General features: G+C 45.0%; 1 protein-coding gene and 1 non-coding gene across 3 annotated transcripts in view; one reads left to right on the top strand and one right to left on the bottom strand.

The window, feature by feature from the left end:
- LOC110301976 (aldehyde oxidase 3) overlaps positions 1-19,326 on the bottom strand; it is a 91,525-nt gene that overhangs the window by 33,532 nt on the left and 38,667 nt on the right. For both annotated transcript variants that reach the window (XM_021176186.3, XM_029479649.2), the window contains exons 14-23: positions 19,126-19,310; positions 18,672-18,834; positions 18,283-18,375; positions 13,969-14,138; positions 13,297-13,411; positions 12,706-12,828; positions 9,058-9,154; positions 5,519-5,643; positions 2,673-2,806; positions 550-637 (exon numbers count right to left, since the gene is read on the bottom strand). In XM_021176186.3, the coding sequence (XP_021031845.1) occupies positions 550-637; positions 2,673-2,806; positions 5,519-5,643; positions 9,058-9,154; positions 12,706-12,828; positions 13,297-13,411; positions 13,969-14,138; positions 18,283-18,375; positions 18,672-18,834; positions 19,126-19,310 (1,293 nt within the window). The remainder of the gene's footprint in view (positions 1-549; positions 638-2,672; positions 2,807-5,518; positions 5,644-9,057; positions 9,155-12,705; positions 12,829-13,296; positions 13,412-13,968; positions 14,139-18,282; positions 18,376-18,671; positions 18,835-19,125; positions 19,311-19,326) is intronic.
- LOC115032505 (small nucleolar RNA SNORA17) lies at positions 16,574-16,701 on the top strand. Its single transcript, XR_003838167.1, has one exon. It is a non-coding gene; the product is annotated as a small nucleolar RNA SNORA17 (small nucleolar RNA).

Here is a 19,326-nt window from a genome sequence, read left to right as displayed (position 1 = left end):
GAGTATTTGACTCAGTAGGTCTGAGCATGGGAATCTCTGTTTCTAGCAAAGGCACAGGTGACTCTGCTGCTGCTGATGCAGTGACCACATGCTGATCACTGCTGACCCAACCCACAGGAAGTTCACTTATAGCCCAAGCATTCAAGCTATTAAGAACTACAGAGTGACAGTGTGTTGAAACCTAAGAGAAAGAGATGGGGCAGTCTGATCTGATTCATGAATGTACAGGATGAGTCAAATTCAGAGAAGTATCAAATCCGGAAACATCTGTCTTCTAGAGGTCCTAGGAATGGAGAGACCTTCAAATGCCAGTTTCTGTCCATCTTTGCCATACTCCCAGTCTCTGTATTAGTATCTCTTTTTCTTCTATGTGCAGTGACTCACAGGTCACACTGGTGATACTGAGGCTTGGTAAGACGACCAAAGCAAGCACACCAACCATACTGCACGAGGGCGGGGGGGGGGGGAGCAGAGAGCTCCAAAAGACTGGAGCTGCAAGACACAGCCCCCTGGAGTGGCGTCTGTGCAGGGACTTGGCCACCCACTCACCTTGTATTTCCCGAGTAGTGGATGACGTCCTCCAGTTATCAACATGTCATCCCTACGCTCTAGAATAAAACGTATTGGGCAGCCGGTCCTAGAAAAGAAATGATCCCAATTGTAACAGATGTGAGATTCAAGTTCAGGTTTGCTCTCATTCCATCAGGCAGAGGAGACAGAATCAGAGTGCAGCCACTCAGGAGAGAGAAGGGAGCTAGGAGGTTTTTACTGCTCCCTGGTAAATGGTGTGGCTGGGAAACTTCCTGAAGGCTTAAGACATTTGTTCATTTGTTCGTTTGTTTACAGGAAGGGAGGGAGTTCCTCTCTGGTGTCACAGGCAAGCCTGCCTGTAGCTGCTACAGATTGGACTCCAAAGTTTTAGAAAAGGTTAAGAGCTGTGAATTAGATTCCCGTCCCCCAGTCCCCCACACCCAGAGTAATTTGGGGAACTTAATACCAAAGGAGATGTGTGTGTGTGTGTCCTGTATTATCCCCCTTGTAACCACACTCCATTAATGTTAGTGGTGTCACTGTCTCGTTGATATGCAAGTCCAACTTTATACCTTAATTCCTTGCATTCTCTATCCAAATACCCATTCATGTTAAATCACACCACTTATTTTTTTTTCTTCTACAAAATGTCTAGGTTCTAATTCTCTCCTTTTAATAAGTGCTCATTCGGCTAAGCCTTAATTTTCATTTCCAGGTAACTGCAGTTGGAATTCCAGTATCCTCTGGTCATTTCCAACTTCAGTCTGTATCTCAGAGTCCCTCCAGGTGAACGTCAGATGCCACCTTCTAAGGACACATCACAGATGGGACTGAGGAGGTGGCTCTGTGAGAAATGGTGCTTGCATGTAAGCTTGGCAACCTGGGTTTGATCCCCAGAATCCACACAGAAGTAGAAGGAAGGGATACACTCCATAATGCTGTCCTTTGAGCTCCACCTATGTGATGCAGCCCTCATATACATCATGCATAGATAATAATAAAAAGAACATAGCATAGACATCTGGTGGCTGGCTTCCATCATATCAACCCAGCCTTCTCTTCCTTCAATAATTCACTTAAGAGCTCCCCATTTGTGAAGCTCTTACCATTATAGTCTGCTTGAATGTGGTTGGGGGTTACTAAAATTAAGCATGTGTGTCATATCTTTGTAATTGTGTCTTTCTTAGGACATAGTAGTGAGAGATGGGGGTGTTTGAGTGTGTGTGTGTGTGTGTGTGTGTGTGTGTGTGAGAGAGAGAGACAGAGAGGGAAGGAGAGAGGGAGGGAGGGAGAGAAAGGAGAAGGAGAAGAGAGAAGAGAGAGAGGGGAGAGAGGGAAGAGAGAGAGAGAGAGAAAGAGAGAGAGAGAGAGAGAGAGAGAGAGAGAGAGAGAGAGAGAGAGAGAGAGAGAGAGAGAGAGAAGAGAGGAGAGAGGTGAGAGAGGTGGCTTGTGAGCCCCGAGTACTCCCTCTAGATTCTAGGTTATCTGAGAGATCAGGTCTGCCTTACAGAATCAGGATTTGTGGCCTGGCCTTTCCATTACTATGTCAGCACGCTTTGTTAGCCACATGCCTCAGTAAGAGCTACACTATTTTAATATGTCAGTCATACACATAGGACAATTTAAAAAATTCAAAGGGGGGCTCGGTGAGAAACAAGTGTCCTGCCGCAGTCCCAAGCCACATAGCTCTTCCAGGAATTGTGGCCGTCAGCAGTTTTTGTCCTCAGCACGCTAAAATTTTAATGTGCTACCAGGTGTCTTCTTCCTCAAGGAGTAGTAACCAGCCACATAGATAACATCCAAATACTCATTTTCCCTCCATCATCCCTTCTATCTCCGTGGGCTTTTGCTTATGTCTCAACGAATACTAAGGACTAATCAAATTGTCTGTTGACTTATTCTTGTTTCTTTGGCAGTTGAGCTGAAAGGCAGCAGGCATGTAAGACAGAACCCACCCTGCTGTTGAAAAGTGAGAGAAGTGAGCCGACCTATTCCCAGTGCTGTGTCCCCCTCCCCCAGTGAGGCTGACTAGGCCAGCAATCCCTTGGCCCATGTTGGGAGTGTCTCCCCCAAAAGCCATTGAAACTGTTGGGACCAGCGGGTAAGAACTCCTTGTGAGTGTGGCTCCCAGATCCACTTACTTCTGTGCGGCTACAGCTGCCACGGCTGCCAGGAGCCCAGGCTTGCTTGCTTTCCCTCCGAAGGCTCCACCAACCCTTTTCACATGGCAGTTGATCCTATTCTTTGGGATGCCCAAGGTGCGAGCCACCATTTCCTATGAGCAGTTGGCCACAGGGCCCGAGAAGGTGAAACAGAACACACACAGTTAGCAAAAAGTTCATTTACCAAAGAACTTTCATAGTATTTTCTCACTGCCTACAACAAGACTATATTTCTTTATCTATTTTGATACCAACTGCAGACAATGCTGTGGATGCCCGTAACATGCCAGCTGAGAGGGTATGTTGGTACGGCTTTTCAAAATTAATGAAAGATAGGTAGAATTACAAATAGCTACACTGAACTCCCATTCTCCTCTGTGCAGCAACCCCTGCAATCCTGGAAAGGGTCCCTTAGCCCTGAGCATTAATACCTAATCTAAATGAGCTGCATAAGAGGCAGAGGAAGCTGGGCACTGTGCAAAAGGAAATATTACACCATCCCAGGTCAGGCTGGCAGAGCTCATCAGCAGCCTGAAGATGCGTGAAGGTAAATCTGAGCCTGCTATGAATAAGGGGATGGTCTGAAGTGGGAGCAAGTGAATCAGAGAGAAGACGGAAACAACCCAGGCTGCAGCCAGAAGTGGCTTCAAGGGACCATGCTACAACATGGTGGCGTGGTGGGGAGGGCGAGTTTAAAGAATGGCAACTTTCAGTCTTTAAATAATTTATACTTCTGCTCAGTAGAGAATATATGCTTACCTCAAACATCAATCAGGGGATGATTGTTCCTGACTCAATGGGTAGAGAGTGTGACCACCAGCATAGCATGCTACAAAGAGCTCACACAAGAAAGTAGGATCATGGCTAGAAATGGACACACACACACAGACACTCACACATACACACATAGAGAGACACAACACACAGACATTCACAAACAGACATAGACACACACACATATACACACATAGACACACAGAGACATGACACACAGACATACACACACATATACACAGAGACACAACACACAGACATACACAAACAGACATAGACACACACATATGCACCCACACAGACACACACTCAGACACACACACAGACACACAAACACACACACAGACACACACACACACACTCACACACCTAAAGCATCCTGGGCAGGAAGTGATGGGGCAGGGCTGTGCAGACTTGGTAGTGAACAGAGTTAGTGTCTGTACACTCAGGATAACACCTAAGTAGCTACTGAAGAGGCTGAGATCAAAGGCGAAATGTGTATAGAGCTGTGCAGGTATAAGAAAGGCCAGAAACTGAAATACAGGAGAGCTGGGGCAAAGGGCACAGATCTGTCTTTAGGTGTGACTGAGCCTCTTGGGGAAACTAGACTCGTCTACAAGTGATCATCGATGTTAAACTTCCCAAGAATGACTCTGTTGTAAATATAAGGAGAATACCATCAGAACACATGGCTATATATGTGTGTCTGCATAAGCATACCTACTTAGCACATTTTCTTCTCATATTTTACTATGTAAATTTTTATTTTGAAAAATTACAGTCATTTGGCAAAAAAGAGACTCCATAGCAGGTTATCCAGAGAACATTAGGACTAGTGATGCTCAGGGCAAGGTCGTGAGGATGTCCAGGCAAGTGTTGTTAGAGGAGCGGCAGCAACTGGTGAGTGTGTCAGAAACCAAACAGAAGCATAGGTACAAAATGCAAACCCTTTAGCAACATGCCTCAGAAGGGGAGGAGAGGTGGAGGCTGTCTACCAGTGAAGCAGAATCAGGGCACACTTTTAACTTTATTTCAATTTACTTAAGGGTGTGTGTGTGTGAGTGTGTGTGTGTGTGTGTGTGTGTGTGTGTTAGAAGAGACCAGAGGTGTGGGACCTTTTGGAGCTGGAGTTGCAAGTGCTTGTGAGCTGCCTGATGTGGGTGCTGGGAATTGAACTTGCATGTGCTCTTAGTGCAGCCTGCTAGCTTAGTTTTTGAGACAAAGTCTCACTGGTTTAGGTTATCCTTGAACTCACAACACAGCCCAGCTGGGGTGCGGGTTACTTTTAAGAATGGGCCATATTTGGGTTGGGGAGATGGCTCTGGTTGGTAAAATGATTGCTGCACAAGCAGGCAGGCCCAATGTCAGTCCCCAGAAAGAGCCAGCCAAGGTGGTGTCTAGTTGCAACCCCAGCAGAGAGGAAAGGAGACAGATTCCAGGTACCTGCTGGTCAGCTAGCCTAGCACGCATGGGCAGATTCAGGTCAGTGAGAGACCCTGTCTCAAAAAACCAGGTGGGCAGCACATGAGGAACAACACCTGATGTTGACCTCTGACCTGCACACACGCTTTCAACACATGCATGTGCACCCACATAAACACACACGTACACACACACACACACACACCATGTACACACACATGCACATGAATAGGGCAGACTTATTTTAATCTACTGATCTGAACAGGTACTAAGTAATTAGAGATTAACATTATAGACACAGCAAGGCAAATGTGGGAAGCCCGTGGTGCAGACGTAAAGCTCCAGGCTAGAGAGGACAGAGGGCCCCTCACCACAGGCTAGCGGTGGGAGGGGCTGCAGAAAGATGAAGACCAGGAGGAGCCATTCCCTACAGCCTCGTTTACTTCGTAATGAGACGGGAGGTAGTCATCGTTTGAGACAAAGGGGTAGGTAGACTTTTGTAGAAGGTTAAAGGGAACTGGTAAGAACTGGGGCTCAGCTTTGCCTCTGACTGGATATTGAACTTTTGCTGAATATTACTCTTACCTTTGAGTCATATGAGTGACGACTGCCTGTGTGTTGGAACCTACCTGTGTAAATGCAGCATCCTGGCTTGACACATAGATGTCCATCTCCTTATCCTCTCCCTTGGGGACCACACGTACGCTTTGAGTCTCCATGTAAAAATGCTCCTGGCCTCCCAAGTGCACCTCCCCTTTTGGATACAGAAACATGCATCGCTTTAGAGACACATCATTAAACACATCTGAAGCAGACTGTGGCCTGGTTTGCTAAATGTTATTATTTTATTTCAGGTCATGGGAATGGCATTTAGTTTCCTGTCTTGCTTTCAGAGAATCATTGCAATTTGACATTGCAAGTTTCCAAAAGCAGCTGTCCCTATGCATAATTGGGCAATTACACGCAATTTAAAATCTCCTGTGCACTTGGCTCCATTTCCGTACCTACTCAGTCAGCATGTTCTTAAGAACTAGAAATTAACTTTTGTTGGCTTGAGCGACAATTGGAAAGTCAGGTAAGATGCTCTTACCTAAGGGGAAATTCATTTCGGTAATGAGGCTGCCCAGGGTAGTTATGACTTTACACAGAATATAGAAGCTTGCGCCTGAATCTTGACAACTAACCGGATGCCTTTTCTTCTGTTTGTTGGACACATTAAACCACACAGTCTACATCTCAGTTATCCACTGAGTTGGAGGAGACTGCACTTGGACCCACAGTGGTCCTGCCTAGAGTGCCTGCCTAGCCGGCTACGCAGAGGTGGATTCTCAACACTGTGAGCAGCACCCAACCCACAGGACAACCCAGAGAAAGTAGAGACCTGGGGTAGAAAGAACAAATGGTGCATGTGATGAGGGAGGGGACGAGTGCAGGATTAACGCCTCTCTTCCTCCCCTTCCTCCTCCTCCTTTTTTTACAAATTTCACTCAAGGAGCAAGTAAAAGTTTTAGAAACTTATGATCAATCATAGGTATTAAAAAAATAAAGTTGTGGGTCAGTAGATGGCTCAGTGGAAGAAAGCCAACTCCCAGAAGTTGTCCACACACACACACCAAATAAATAAATGCAGAAAAGATAAAAAAGTTTGGTTTGTAGCAGGTGGAGGTATGTGTAGGAGTAAGAGACTTCCGGTTTGTGATAAATCCACAGATACAGCTTTTAAATAGATCTGGATTTCTAGGCCGTGTACACTCCTTTTGTGACATTATTGACTTTCATGGCTGAGAGTCCCAGGTGAACATCCTGGACTCACCATGTTCATATGACTCATCTGGGACACAGGCTTGAAATTGTAATGAGTTCAGATCTTTGCTGAAGATTCTGTCTCTCTGTCTCTCTCTGTCTCTCTGTCTCTCTCTCTGTCTCTCTTTCTGTCTCTTTCTCTGTCCCATTTGCCTCCCACGCCTCCTTTTGTCACATTTCGGTGTTTGGTGACTCAGTTCTATTGTAACACTGTTATGCTAAAATAAACCTGGCCCCAGAACGCCTCCATACTTGCAATAAAGAACTTTACTCTAGTTAATGATGTAAGTGGACCGAAAGCCTAACCAGGAGCTGTTTTGTTTTGTTTTGTTTTGTTTTGTTTTGTTTTGTTTTGTTTTGTTTTGTAACAGGCCAGTCTCAAGCTATTAATCCAGTGACAAGTCACCAACTGACCAGTTTCTGCATCTCACTTCACTTCCTGTCCACACTTTGAGAGCAGCGTGTTCTCAGCTCCTCAGGTGTTGACCTGAGCATCTTTCACTCAATTGAGCTTTACTTTGTCTGAAGTTTTTCTTTTCACAGTGTTAATTTTGACTCTAATATCAGGTTTTGGTCTTTTGGTCTGTTGGTCATGCCAGCCTCCTGTGGAAACAGGTTGAATGTGGATTTTTTTTTGACTTTCTTTTCTTTTTTTGGGGGGGGGGTTTCGAGACAGGGTTTCTCTGTGTAGCCCTGGCTGTCCTGGAATTCACTCTGTAGACCAGGCTGGCCTCGAACTCAGAAATCCGCCTGCCTCTGCTTCCCAAGTGCTGGGATTAAAGGCGTGCACCACCACGCCCGGCGAATGTGGATTTTTAAGTGGGGTTTTTTTTTTTTTTTTAGATAATTATTGCTCCTTTAGGGGTTAACCTGCCCCCAAAGTTGGTGTCTGGCGCTACTCTTTCCTCAAGCTCCTGAATTCTTTTTTTTTTTAAAATTTAATTTAATTTTATTATTTTTACTTATTCACTTTGCATTCCACTCACTGCCCCCCTCCTGGTCACCCCTGCCACAATCCTTCCACCATCTCCCCTCTGCTTCTCCTCTAAGCAGGAGGGGGCCCCCTGAGTATTACCCCACCACCTTGGTACTTCAAGTTATCTTCGAGGCTAGGCACTTCCTCTCTGACTGATGCCAGACAAGGCAGCTCAGCTAGTAGAACACATCGCACATACACACAGCAGCTTTTGGAACACTCCCCGTTTCCAGTTGTTCAGGACCCACATGAAGGTTAAGGTGTACACGTGCTGCTTATATGCAGGGTTCAGCCAGTGCACGTTCTTTGGTTGGTGGTTCAGACTCTGAGAGCACCAAGGCTCCAGGTTTGTGGACTCTGTTGTCTTTCTTATGGAGTTTCTATCTCCTTTGGGGCCCACAATCCTTCCTGCTATTCTTCCATAAGAGTCCCCAAGCTCCATCCACTGTTTGGCTGTGGGTGTCTGTGTCTGTCTGAGTCAGCCAAGTGTCTGAATTCTTAACTGCTAATGAATTCCACCCCATTTTTCTGCACAGTGCCCATCAGGACCTTCTGACTTCTTGAATCCCTCATCTGTCTGCCCACAAACGTGTCTGCTGCTGCCAGTAGTATCACTTCCCTCTGGATAGCACATGCTTAGAGTCCTCCTTGCTGACCACACATAGCCAGTGCCTACACTGTCACTTAAGTTCTGCCTTATGTCTCAGTTAGGTCTCACTGGGGACATTGTAATGACCTTTGATCTGACCTCTGATGGACCCTTTCTTCCGATTTTGATCCAGATCCTCCTGGCAGGTGCTCTAAATGGCAACTGAGATACTGTCAGTTTCTTATTCAAAATAAGAATGTTTTTCATTGCCTATCAAGTACAGCCACTGCCACCCCTGTCCCCAACCAAACTCTTTCCTCTATTTGCCAATCTTCTCAGAGCGTAATATCCTGGGCTGTCCCCCTCGTTACTCACTTCATTAAGTTTATCCAGGCCTTGGGCATGCCAGGCAAGCAGTGCCACTGAGCTGAATCCTCTGCTTGTAGCTTTTGAGACAGCTCTTGCTAAGTCCCAGCCCAGGTTGCTGTCAAACTCATGTCCTTTCTGCCTTAGCATCCAGAATGCTGGACTACACCACCAGCCTTCACTTCAACTTGTAAAGAAGCCACAGAGCCAATAGATTAAAAATGCCCACGATAGAAAGATACCTAAAGGGCTGTGTGTGGTAGAGCACACCTTTAATCCTAGCACTTGAGAGGCAGAGGCAGGCATAGCTCCATGAGTTCAAGGTCAGCCTGGTCGCCATAGTGAGTCTGAGGCAAGCTAGAGCTACATAATGAGACCCTGGCTCAGCCTCTCTCTGCAATCCCCCCCCCCCCGCCTCCTGCAAAAGAATTTACCTTCGAGGATTTGATCTGCACATTGAAATGCCTCCTCAACATTTCCTTGTTCTAGTTTTCTTTCAGGTCCAATGAATGATTCATATTGCAGTGCATCCTAGGAAGGTAACAAATAAAAGGGATTATGTATGTTGCATAATCTGGTCACTTGTATATCCTGCATGCTGAAACCCATACATAAAGATGACCATCAATTTCCAAATTCCCTAGGATAACACATGCTCTAAACACGACTTTGTAATGCCTCAGTGAATATGGGGACACTTTAGATCCTATCTTCTGAGCTGGTGCATCTTGGAAGACATGATCATGGTGTAATGGAGTCCGTTATGTAACTGCATGCCAATCTTCCCTGAATGAGAACACCTGTGTCCTTTAATCTTTGAAGAAACATTGTGGAGGCTTAATGCTACATTAGCCTTAATACCCTTCCACTAGCTTTAGTGTTCACTTCATCCTCCAGTCACAGTTAGATGTATTAATATGTGTGTGTGTCTATGTGTCAGTATATGACTATATATATATATATATATATATATATATATCAATATATATCAGTAGTTAGAACTATACAGACACACAAACCCTGTTCTTTAACTTATCCAAATGTCTCTCAAAATCTCACCTGGTTGTATTCTTGATTCTTTATTTTGTGAATGGTTTACTGTTTTTTTTTTTTCAAAACTTTTATTAAAAACTTTTTTTTTAAAATTAACCAACACATCCCAGTGTTTTCAGAGTGACACAGCACCTCCACAGGCTGTTGACTTGTGGGTGTGCATGGGTGCACACCTCAAAGGTGAGCACTACTGTTATGTTTTATGTACTCTCTCTCTCTCTCTCTCTCTCTATATATATATATATATATATATATATATATATATATATATATAAATACACACAGGCCTCTATCCTTACTCTCCACATTATGTACACTCTTGCCTTCATTTATCAATTAAATTTAGAGATTTTCCCATAGCCATGAATAGAGAATGTGCTCACTTAAAAAGTTCACACAGCTCCTCAGATTTCCAGAGTGTGTGTGTGTGTGTGTGTGTGTGTGTACTCGAGCATGTTGGTTGAACTCAGGGTCTCTTGCACGCTAGGCAAGCACTCTACCACTGCACCATGAATCAAGCTCCACTTCCATTATACAGACAAGACCTGGGCAAGATGCTTCTGTTGAAAATGGCAGTTCATTCTACCTTTTAAATTGCTCCTGTGGTTAAAGGTTCAACATTGGTATGTGCAATCTCTTCTCTCAGTGAGTGTACTTGTAGCCTTTGTTCAGTTTTTCTTAGTTGTTCTCTTTATTTATTTCTAGGGAATCTTTATATAATTAGAGACTATGTTTGTTTCCTATGCCGTGGCTTGCAGAGTTTTTCCAGCTGGTGACTGTCTTCTGTTCTTCACGTTGAGGCATACGTATTTTTACATCATTAGTTAATCAGTCTTTTCTCTTACAGAAGTTAGAAGTTGAATCAGAGTCAGGAAGATTAGGAAGGCGTCCACTGGGCTTTCTTCCCCTGCTGCTTGGATTTGACTCTTGGCCTCTTTGCTATTACTTAATCTTCCTTATCTTGGTCTATTCTGACTCAGTGACGCATGTGGTAAGGCTAATCTGCTCACCCTTATTTTTCCTTAGCACTTAATCTCGGGTGTATTCTACTGAATGCAAATAAATCAGGAAAGGCAGGAAATAAGTCAGAAAGCATAAGTGGTTGAGAGTCCTTAAATTCAGTTTTAAAACCAGAGTTATATGTTATTCTTATGGTGTTATTAGATTGTCAAGAATCTCTTAGGATAGTAGCTGGCTTTTAATATGCAGGAAGAGTCGCTTTGCATATAGAAATGCTGAACTTATTCAGGATGGTTCCAAATTGACTTCACTGTTTATTCAACTACAGCAAGTGATCAGAAATAGAAACCATCCATTGTATATAACACATATCCAATCTCATATGGGTCTACCAGGCCCTCTAGCTTGGTAATGACGAAATTGATCAGCTATTGATAGGAAGTGTGCTTGAGGCTCCAGAATTTCATTTAAAAAGCATGTTAACAGCAAAGGTATTAAAAAAGGAATTTTCTATCACTTAGCCAAAAGCCAAAAAGATTGCAAAGACATATCCCACTTGCTCTTTGTATAACCAAACTGCATCACCTGCAGGGAGCAGTCCTAAAGTACCCAAGGAAATGAAATATGGAAAATGGATGCATTTCTCTTTGCAGAGTTTGCTAAGCTGGAATGTGTGCACCAAACTATAGACACATATTCAGGATTTCACTGGGTAACGATTTTAACTTTTGAAAAGGCTGATTCTGTAATTACACATGTATTAAAAGTTATAGCCGTTATGGGAATTCCTATTAAGACTGACAAATAACACAATCCTCCAGCATGTGTATCTAATAAAATGAAATGATTTTAACATATTATGGTATGAAACATACTACAGGTATACCATACAATCCTCCAGGACAAGCAATTGTAGAGAGAATCCACACATATGCCAAGTGATGTTATGTGACCTTGCTCCTTAATTTAAAACCTGGTTGAGCAAAGATGCCTACAGCCTATATAACTGGGCAGAAGAGAGGTAGATAGGGTTTTAGTTCTCAGGCTTGGGGTCTGAGGTAGGATCATGAGGGGAAAGAGCAAAGGTGGAAAGAAGAGAAGATGCCGTGGGCAGGTGAATCAGAAAAATGTGGCCATGAGGACTGGCCAATTGGAGTAAGAGCAGCCTTGGCAGAATATGACAAATTATATCTCAGGGTTATTGATAGGAAAGATGACAAAATAGCTTAGAGGATATCTGCCCAGCTCTAGTGTTTAAAGGCTTATTATAAATATAAATGTTTTATGTCTTTTATCTGGACACTGGATGATCAAAGGCAGGGTAGAAACTCTGATTTGAGATAAAACATTTAATACATTTGATCCCACTGTATAAATCGGTGGACAAGTCTTCCTGGATTCTTAGTAAAAAAACAGAGTGTCCAGTGGGTTGTCTGGTCTGCCAAATGACAAGGCTGAGTCTTGTCACTGTCCCTCTGCTGGGGAATTGAGTTGCTTCCCTCTCTATTGGGCCTGCCACAAAATGCAAGAAGGAACTGGCACAGTTTACTTCAGACTTTAGAAAAAAAGGCAAAGAAAAGCCGAGGCAAAAAAAGGGATCCTCTCCACACTCAGGGGGAGTGGGCCAGTCTCACAGAAGGCAACAGAAAACTTAAAAGTGGCACAGAGCCTGGGCAGCAGGAACCCAGTTGGTAAGAGAAAATTATTCCAAATTTCCAAATTTTCAAATCCACCTAAGAGGAAAAGTGTGAACTTTCTAAGATTCAAAACCAGACAATTTTGTTTCAGATGTCCTTAGAGTCAGTGGCTCTAAGCCAGGGATCTGTAGTGAGATTAGAGGACCCGTTTCCAATCAGAAGTATCTGATAGAAAGAGGAGGGCAGATGGAAACTTCTAGAAAAAACCCCAAAACAAACAAACAAACAAAACCCCATTGTTTTGTCCATGTGATCACTAGAGTGTGTGACAACTGCCATGGGGTTAAGAAAATCCACAAGTACTGCATCCGCCTAACAACTCTTGCTAACTCACTGCCACTTGGCCCAAAGACTGAGCAGATCAGAACTTACCTGCACTGTCACAATCATGGGCTCTATGTCTTGATAGACAATCTTCACTTTTTTTGCAGCCTGCTGGGCATGAGCAAAAGAGTCAGCGGCCACAGCACACACAATTTGGCCCACGCAGATCACCTGGGAAGAAGCAGAGGACACAGAGGGAAGGAAAGTTGAAGCCGCCAGGTCCTTGTCAACCAGGCAGGGAGAAGGTCTCGGGATGGTGGGGACTTGTGGCACAGAGCACGGGGCTGGTGTGAACACTGCCTCAGCCACCACCAGCAATGTGCCTGGGATAAGTTACCAAAGTCGGTGACTTTCAATGTCTTCGTCTTCAAAGAAAGAGAAGTGAGCCAGCTTAGGTTGCCCTTGCTGCCTCAAGTCAGTTACAAAACAAGGCTTAGTACAGGTGGGTAGTCTTGGGTCATTAGGAAGACTGTATATGTATACATATGCACACGTATATGGGTACACACACAGGTATGTATATAGTCATGCATATATATATATGTATACATATGTGTATATGTATATAAAACCCCTGTGTCTGCTGCCATTACAGTTTCTGTGCCATGAAAGCCCTAGACACCATCATCATCACACTACCTCATCCTGTGCATATAGGCTTTCCTCTTCTCTGCCATTGTCACCAGGCACATCTCGAGCTGTTATCACATCAACCACACCAAGTGATGCCAAGGCCTCGGAGGCATCAAGGGAGCTAGGAAAGAGACAGTGTGTCACCCAGTGGCAAGGACCTTGTCCATGGGAGGATGGGAACTCTGAGAATTGTCCTGTGAGCCACAGAAACTTCAGTAGGCAAGTCCACAGTACGGGGGCATTAATAGAGGCAGCTGTTGTGGGAGGTGGAGGACACTGGTTCCCTGGGCACAGGCTATCCTCACCTTTCAGGGTGAGTCTATGCCTCCTCAGCCAGTGCTCAGGTGCTGGCATGTTGAGAAGCGTGGGCTCCTCTGAAGGTAGACATTAATAAAAGTCAGAGAATCATAGCTTTGGGGAATCTCAGGAGGCAGGAAAGTTGTTCTTGCCCCATTAAATTCGTAGATAAAAGCGGCCAGTTCTTCAGACGGAAGCTGCTCATTCAACAACCTCGTTTACACACCCAAGCCCACAGTTTTCCCATCATCTTGCACTTTCAAGATACGTACTCAGATTATGTTTTCAGTATGTTGGGTAGGATTAATTGCTAGGTGGCAACCATGTCCCTCAGTACCTGCTGGCTATTCCAGGCCACCCAACTTTGCCATCATAACTTACATGATTTTAGCATGTGACTTGCTGCTGGTTACCACTGCCAAGAAGAGTTCCCCAGGCAACACAGACATATCATCACAAAATACTGCCTCTCCTGTGGCGTGTTTAATGCCAGACTGATGCATGATGGGACGCCCAATTGGGTCTTGCAGAGGCTGTTGGAAGTCTACATCCTGTGTTAAAAGAGCAGAGGACAGAGCAAAATGATTAAGCAAGACTGTTAATGGGTCAGGAGGATCATGGGTCAGTATCTTCCCCATTCTCTTGAGGCAAGCTTTCTAAAGTAGCCTAGTTCGATCCAAACTGTGTCTGTCTTCTTTCTTGCTGTTTATCTGTATGAAACAGAGAAGGTTAACTCACGTGTGCTAAAGATAATACAAGTTGAGACTTGACTCGAACAAAGATAGATTTGGTGACAGCCGGTGTCTGCCCAGAGAAAGGGTACATCAAGACTTCTAAAGGCAGCTTTGTAGTTGATAGGACAGACACAAGTATAAAGTTTTATTATGCTTCTGTCTATAATGTGGATCTGAATTATTCCCCCAAAGGCTCATGTGATGGAGGCCTGGGGTGATACTGAGAAATGGTAAAGCCCAGCAGAATGGAGTTAGGTGACTAGGAGCCATGCCCTTGAAGAAAATATCAGGCCCATGGCTCTTTTTCCTCTCCATATTTCCTTCCTGGCTGCCATAAAGCGAGCAGCCTGGCTCTACAGCACACTGTCCTCCAGGATGCTGCTTAACCATGGTCTTCCCCAAACTGGAGCCAGCCATCTTACTGCAAATTCCTGAAACCGTAAGCCTGTCCTCTTTTTAAGCTGGCTTATCTCAGGTATTTTATCATAGCAAGAGCTAAAATGCTACCACATTTCCTGCAAGCTAATCTGCATTAGTTAAGTACAGCAACATTCACCATGAGAGTCAGCTGAGTGGGCCCAGGACAGGCTTCTTTAATGGGAACAGAGGGCAGAGGCCTGGGTAAGCTGGCCTTTGTTGATGGAAACAGGCGTCTGAGATCTATGTGAGTGACTAGAGAGGTCAAGAGGATGTCCTCTATGCTGGGGTGAGACCCTTTGGTCATACAGCTGTTTGGGGGCTACCCGTGGTCCTGTGAATAATCCCTCATCTATGCCCCTGTAAATTAATCCAATGCATTCATGGCTTGACCAAGCTGGACCTGGATGGGTGGTGCCCGAGGTGGGGAGAACAGGTAGATGTTAGTTCACGTCTCTTCAGCAGAGGAACATGGAACCAGGTGAGAAGGCTTTCCGGGTAAGATCCAGCCAGCAGCTGCCTGAACACTCACCACCATTGAGAAGATGACAAGAAGTGATAACCCAGCCTAACTGTAGCCTCAGAAACCACACACGCACACACACACACACACACACACACACACACACACAAACACGTGCGCGCACAAACCCTCTCTCCGAAAACAAGGACGTGAAATGAATAGAGACAATGCAGGAGGTCTCTGCTGCCCCCTGCTGCTGGGCTCCTGGACACCCTCCCCCAACTATCTTTATAAATAGGTTGTTCTGTTTCAGTAACTTTATTAAACAGATACTGTGTTTGCAGAAAAATACTTCAAGTCCAATGAGACCTGGGCACTATCAAAATGTAAATTACTCCTATCCAATAGACTGAAACTTTATCTCGCTGTTGCTTTAAAAACGCATTTTAAAAATGAGCGAGACTCTGTACATTTCAACATTGTAAGTTCATTTTCTCCCCCAGTGATCTGCGAAGTCTTTGTGTCTATTAATCTGTACGGTTTTGCTGTGACTGTTTCTTATCGTTCACACATTTTCTCTTATGTAGCTGGGTCTGTCGGGCTTTTTTCTGTCTGGGTTTCAGACTCAAAAAGAACCTGCACACTCTTTAACCTAGTGATCTTATGGTGCTGTTTTAATGTTTAAAAATTAATAGATCTGGAATTTACATTCACTGTAAGGTGGGAAACATGGCTTTATTTTGGGGGGGGGGTTGTTGTTGTTTTGCTTTTAAAGTGACTTGCACAGAAATCTCTACCTAAACTCTCCTTTTCATTGTTTATTTGAAGTACGCTTTTTACTTTTTTGTGATGACACACTTCCTGGTCTGTTTCTGGACTTGGTGCTGCTTTGTCGTTCTTTTTAATTTATTCCTGAATAATGCCTAACACTTAACAATTATAGCTATAGACTCTATCTCTGTGCTGAGTAGGGTTAGGCATAATTTGCACTACTGTTTTTGTTTGTTTGTTTGTTTTTTGTTTTAAATAAATGCCTACTTTCATACTTCTAGATAAAGCTTAAAATCAAAATTTCCAAAACTCTTGTCAGAATATTGATTGGGAATATATTTGATATATACATTATTTAGGAGAAATTGTTATCTTTATGTACTATGTCTTCCTAGCTGTGCATTGCATTGCTTTTTACTTAAATATGCTTTCTTTTGATTGCTTGTCCATAATTTAAAAGTTTATTTTACATACACACTGTGTGTTTCTTTCTTGGTTTCATTGCTAGGAAATTTTTGGGTTTTTTGTTTGCTTTCGTTAGTAGGACCTACCATTCTCCTGCATTTTCTAACTGACTATTGCTTATGAAAACCGTTCCATAGCTGAACCTCTCTTAAAAGCTGAGCCCTGGCTGTGTCACATGTGTGTCAGGAGGTGGCAGAGAGGAGAGAGCGTCTGTCCACTCAGTGTTCTGATCTGCGAACATTGAGTGGTTAGTAGCCTAACATTCCCCGAGAAAATCGAACCTTAGAGGGTCACCAGTTTGGCTCCAGCTCCCCACCCCTACCCCCAAGAGTTAACCTTAGAGGACCACCAGTCCTGTGCTGTGCAGGCCTAAGGGATGGGCAGACCATGCCTAAGATGACTCCTGCCTGGGCCATAATGCACGAGCAGGCATGGCACTCCTGAGGTGACCCAGACACTCAGAGACCCCAGGAGCCACGAAGAGGAGCAAGTCAGTGGTGGAGAAATGGAAGAGAAAGAGAAACAGAAGGATGTGAGTACAATGAAGACAGGCAGAACTGGACATTCAAGAGTAGTGAGGAATAACCTGATGTGAGTGGTGACGTGGCTGGTGATGCCACGTGGGACCATGGTGGGGTCCTGGCCTGTGCTGCCACTGGCTGTAGCCCTGCAGCAGCAGGGCTCTGTTACCTCCAAAGGCTAAGTGACTGTCCCTGATAGGGGCTGCTAACCAGGAACATGTTAATTTCTGAGGGCTGTGCAGAACTGGCACTGAACTCCTTTTTTGTTTTTTTTGTTTGTTTGTTTGTTTTTGTTTTTTGAGACAGGGTTTCTCTGTGTAGCCCTGGCTGACCTGGAACTCACTCTGTAGACCAGGCTGGCCTCAAACTCAGAAATTCACCTGCCTCTGCCTCCCAAATGCTGGGATTAAAGGCGTGCGCCACCACGCCCGGCTGGCACTGAACTCTTACCTGGGTGTCATGGGAGAGCGGGCCTTGGGGGCTTGAGAGCAGGAGAACTGACCCCGCCCCTAGCAGCCCACACATTGTGAGAGCTATGAGTGAGCCAGCCCCAAGGATACAAGCGTGGGAGAGAGATCTGGCCCTACCACTCATCTCCAGGGCGGTGGTGTGGATGATGAAGACATATCCTCTCCTCCCTCCCTCCTCACCACCTGCAGCAGACAAGAAAGCTGGCTCAGGGGTCTTGAGAGAGGGAGAACTGGTCCTGACCCTCACCAGAGGCAACACTTGGGCGAGCGGGTACCTGCACCACGCCTGGGCAACAGGGTAGCGCTGTCCCTGGTTTGTGTGGTTGCTGGTGAGTCAGCCCTAACAGTGTGAGAGCAGAAGAGCCAGCGGGCTGCCCAGCTCAGACCTCAGGCCTAGATCCAGGGCTTTGAATTGGCTCATCCCAACACCTACACCACTGACTGGAGCACATGAAAGAACCAGTCCTACACATCCAAAGCTACCGGATCTCCATGACACAGGGCAGCAACAGGATATCCAAGAGGATTCCCAGTGAGGTTCCAGTATTGATAGGGTAGCAGTACCCAGAGGCCTTGAACAAGACCAATGACTCATTGCAATGAACATTTGCAAGCCAAGAAGTGTGGACAAAAGGGACTTCCACAACAGGCCAGTTGCAAGGGCGGAGAGCAGGTACAAGGGGAGGGGAGATGAGTGGGATTGGGTGCATGATGTGAAACCCACAAAGAACCAATAAAAAGTTAAAAAGAAAACACAGTAGCAGCTTGAAATTCAAAGTAAAACCAGGTCAAAAGACAGAGGCAGCCTCTTTTAGCTGCTGTATTCATTCAGAAAATGCAGAAAATGGACTCACCTGAAATGACTGCTTCCCATAAGGCATGGTTAAAGGGAAGTCTTCCAGAATGTGTAGGAGTTTCTGTGAGATGTCAGGGTACCTGTGGGGGTCCTGGAATGAAGACATGTAGTTTGTTTAATGGAAAGTACTTCCTGGGATGGCTGAGTTGACAAAGGGTTTTCAACGTTGCTGCAGCATCTCTGATGATTTGTTTTTATCGCTTTGGGGAAGTTTGAGCGAACTTGAGAGCTTTGGGTTTCACTGAGTATGGGACTCGGAAATGTAGCCTGCAAACAGAACTACGGTGACATCAGCACATGGTGCTCCCTTAAACTTCCCAGAAGCTGGAGAAGCATCTAGAACAAACTCTCTTCCCCAGGGCATCCTACAGGCAAACACAAACTTACCCTCGTCTTTAACTGCTTCGACACGTCTAAGTAAAACATGAAGAGGAAACTGATGGCAAGAGTCTTTCGGTATTCCTCCATCCCTCCAGGGGCTGCCATCAGGAGGGAGACTTCCTCACAAATCATCTTGCCAGCATCATCCAGCATTTCTTCATCCCAGCACCTAAGCACAGGAGGGGATGCAGCCAGCTCAGTGTGGGCAGGGCCAAACGGGCATCTGATACATCTTACCAAAATGAATCTAAACTGTAAACAAAGGTTGCCCAACCTATTTCCTCACACAGGACTGTCATGACACCCATCAACGTCGTCGTAGATGCTGTTTTCTTGTGCTTACTCAAGAGCTATACTCCATAGAGAAAAGGCACAACCCCTCCCTTTAGCCAGTCGGGTCAGTTGCCGCAACTCAAATGACAAGAGACTTAGATAGTCAGAGTAAAAGTTTGTAAGTCACCTTCCAATCAGCTGCCGGCAGGACTTATCTGCGCTGACTACGGTGGCACCAATCCCTCCATATAAGATCCCCAAGTCTGCAATGGTGTTTGTGTCCTCCTTGAAAACGACTTTCATTCCAGCATTCACTGTTGCAAACGCGTTTTGCTGACGAGGGGCCTGTCTGAAGGCTGATACAAACTCCCACTGGAAAATGAGACGA

The sequence above is a fragment of the Mus caroli genome, unplaced genomic scaffold, assembly GCF_978045245.1.
Source record: "Mus caroli unplaced genomic scaffold, Mus_caroli_1 scaffold_1, whole genome shotgun sequence".
NCBI classification, from domain to species: Eukaryota; Metazoa; Chordata; class Mammalia; order Rodentia; family Muridae; genus Mus; species Mus caroli.
The sequence above is the reverse complement of the archived record's forward strand: the minus strand, read 5'-3'. Positions and strand labels throughout refer to the sequence as shown.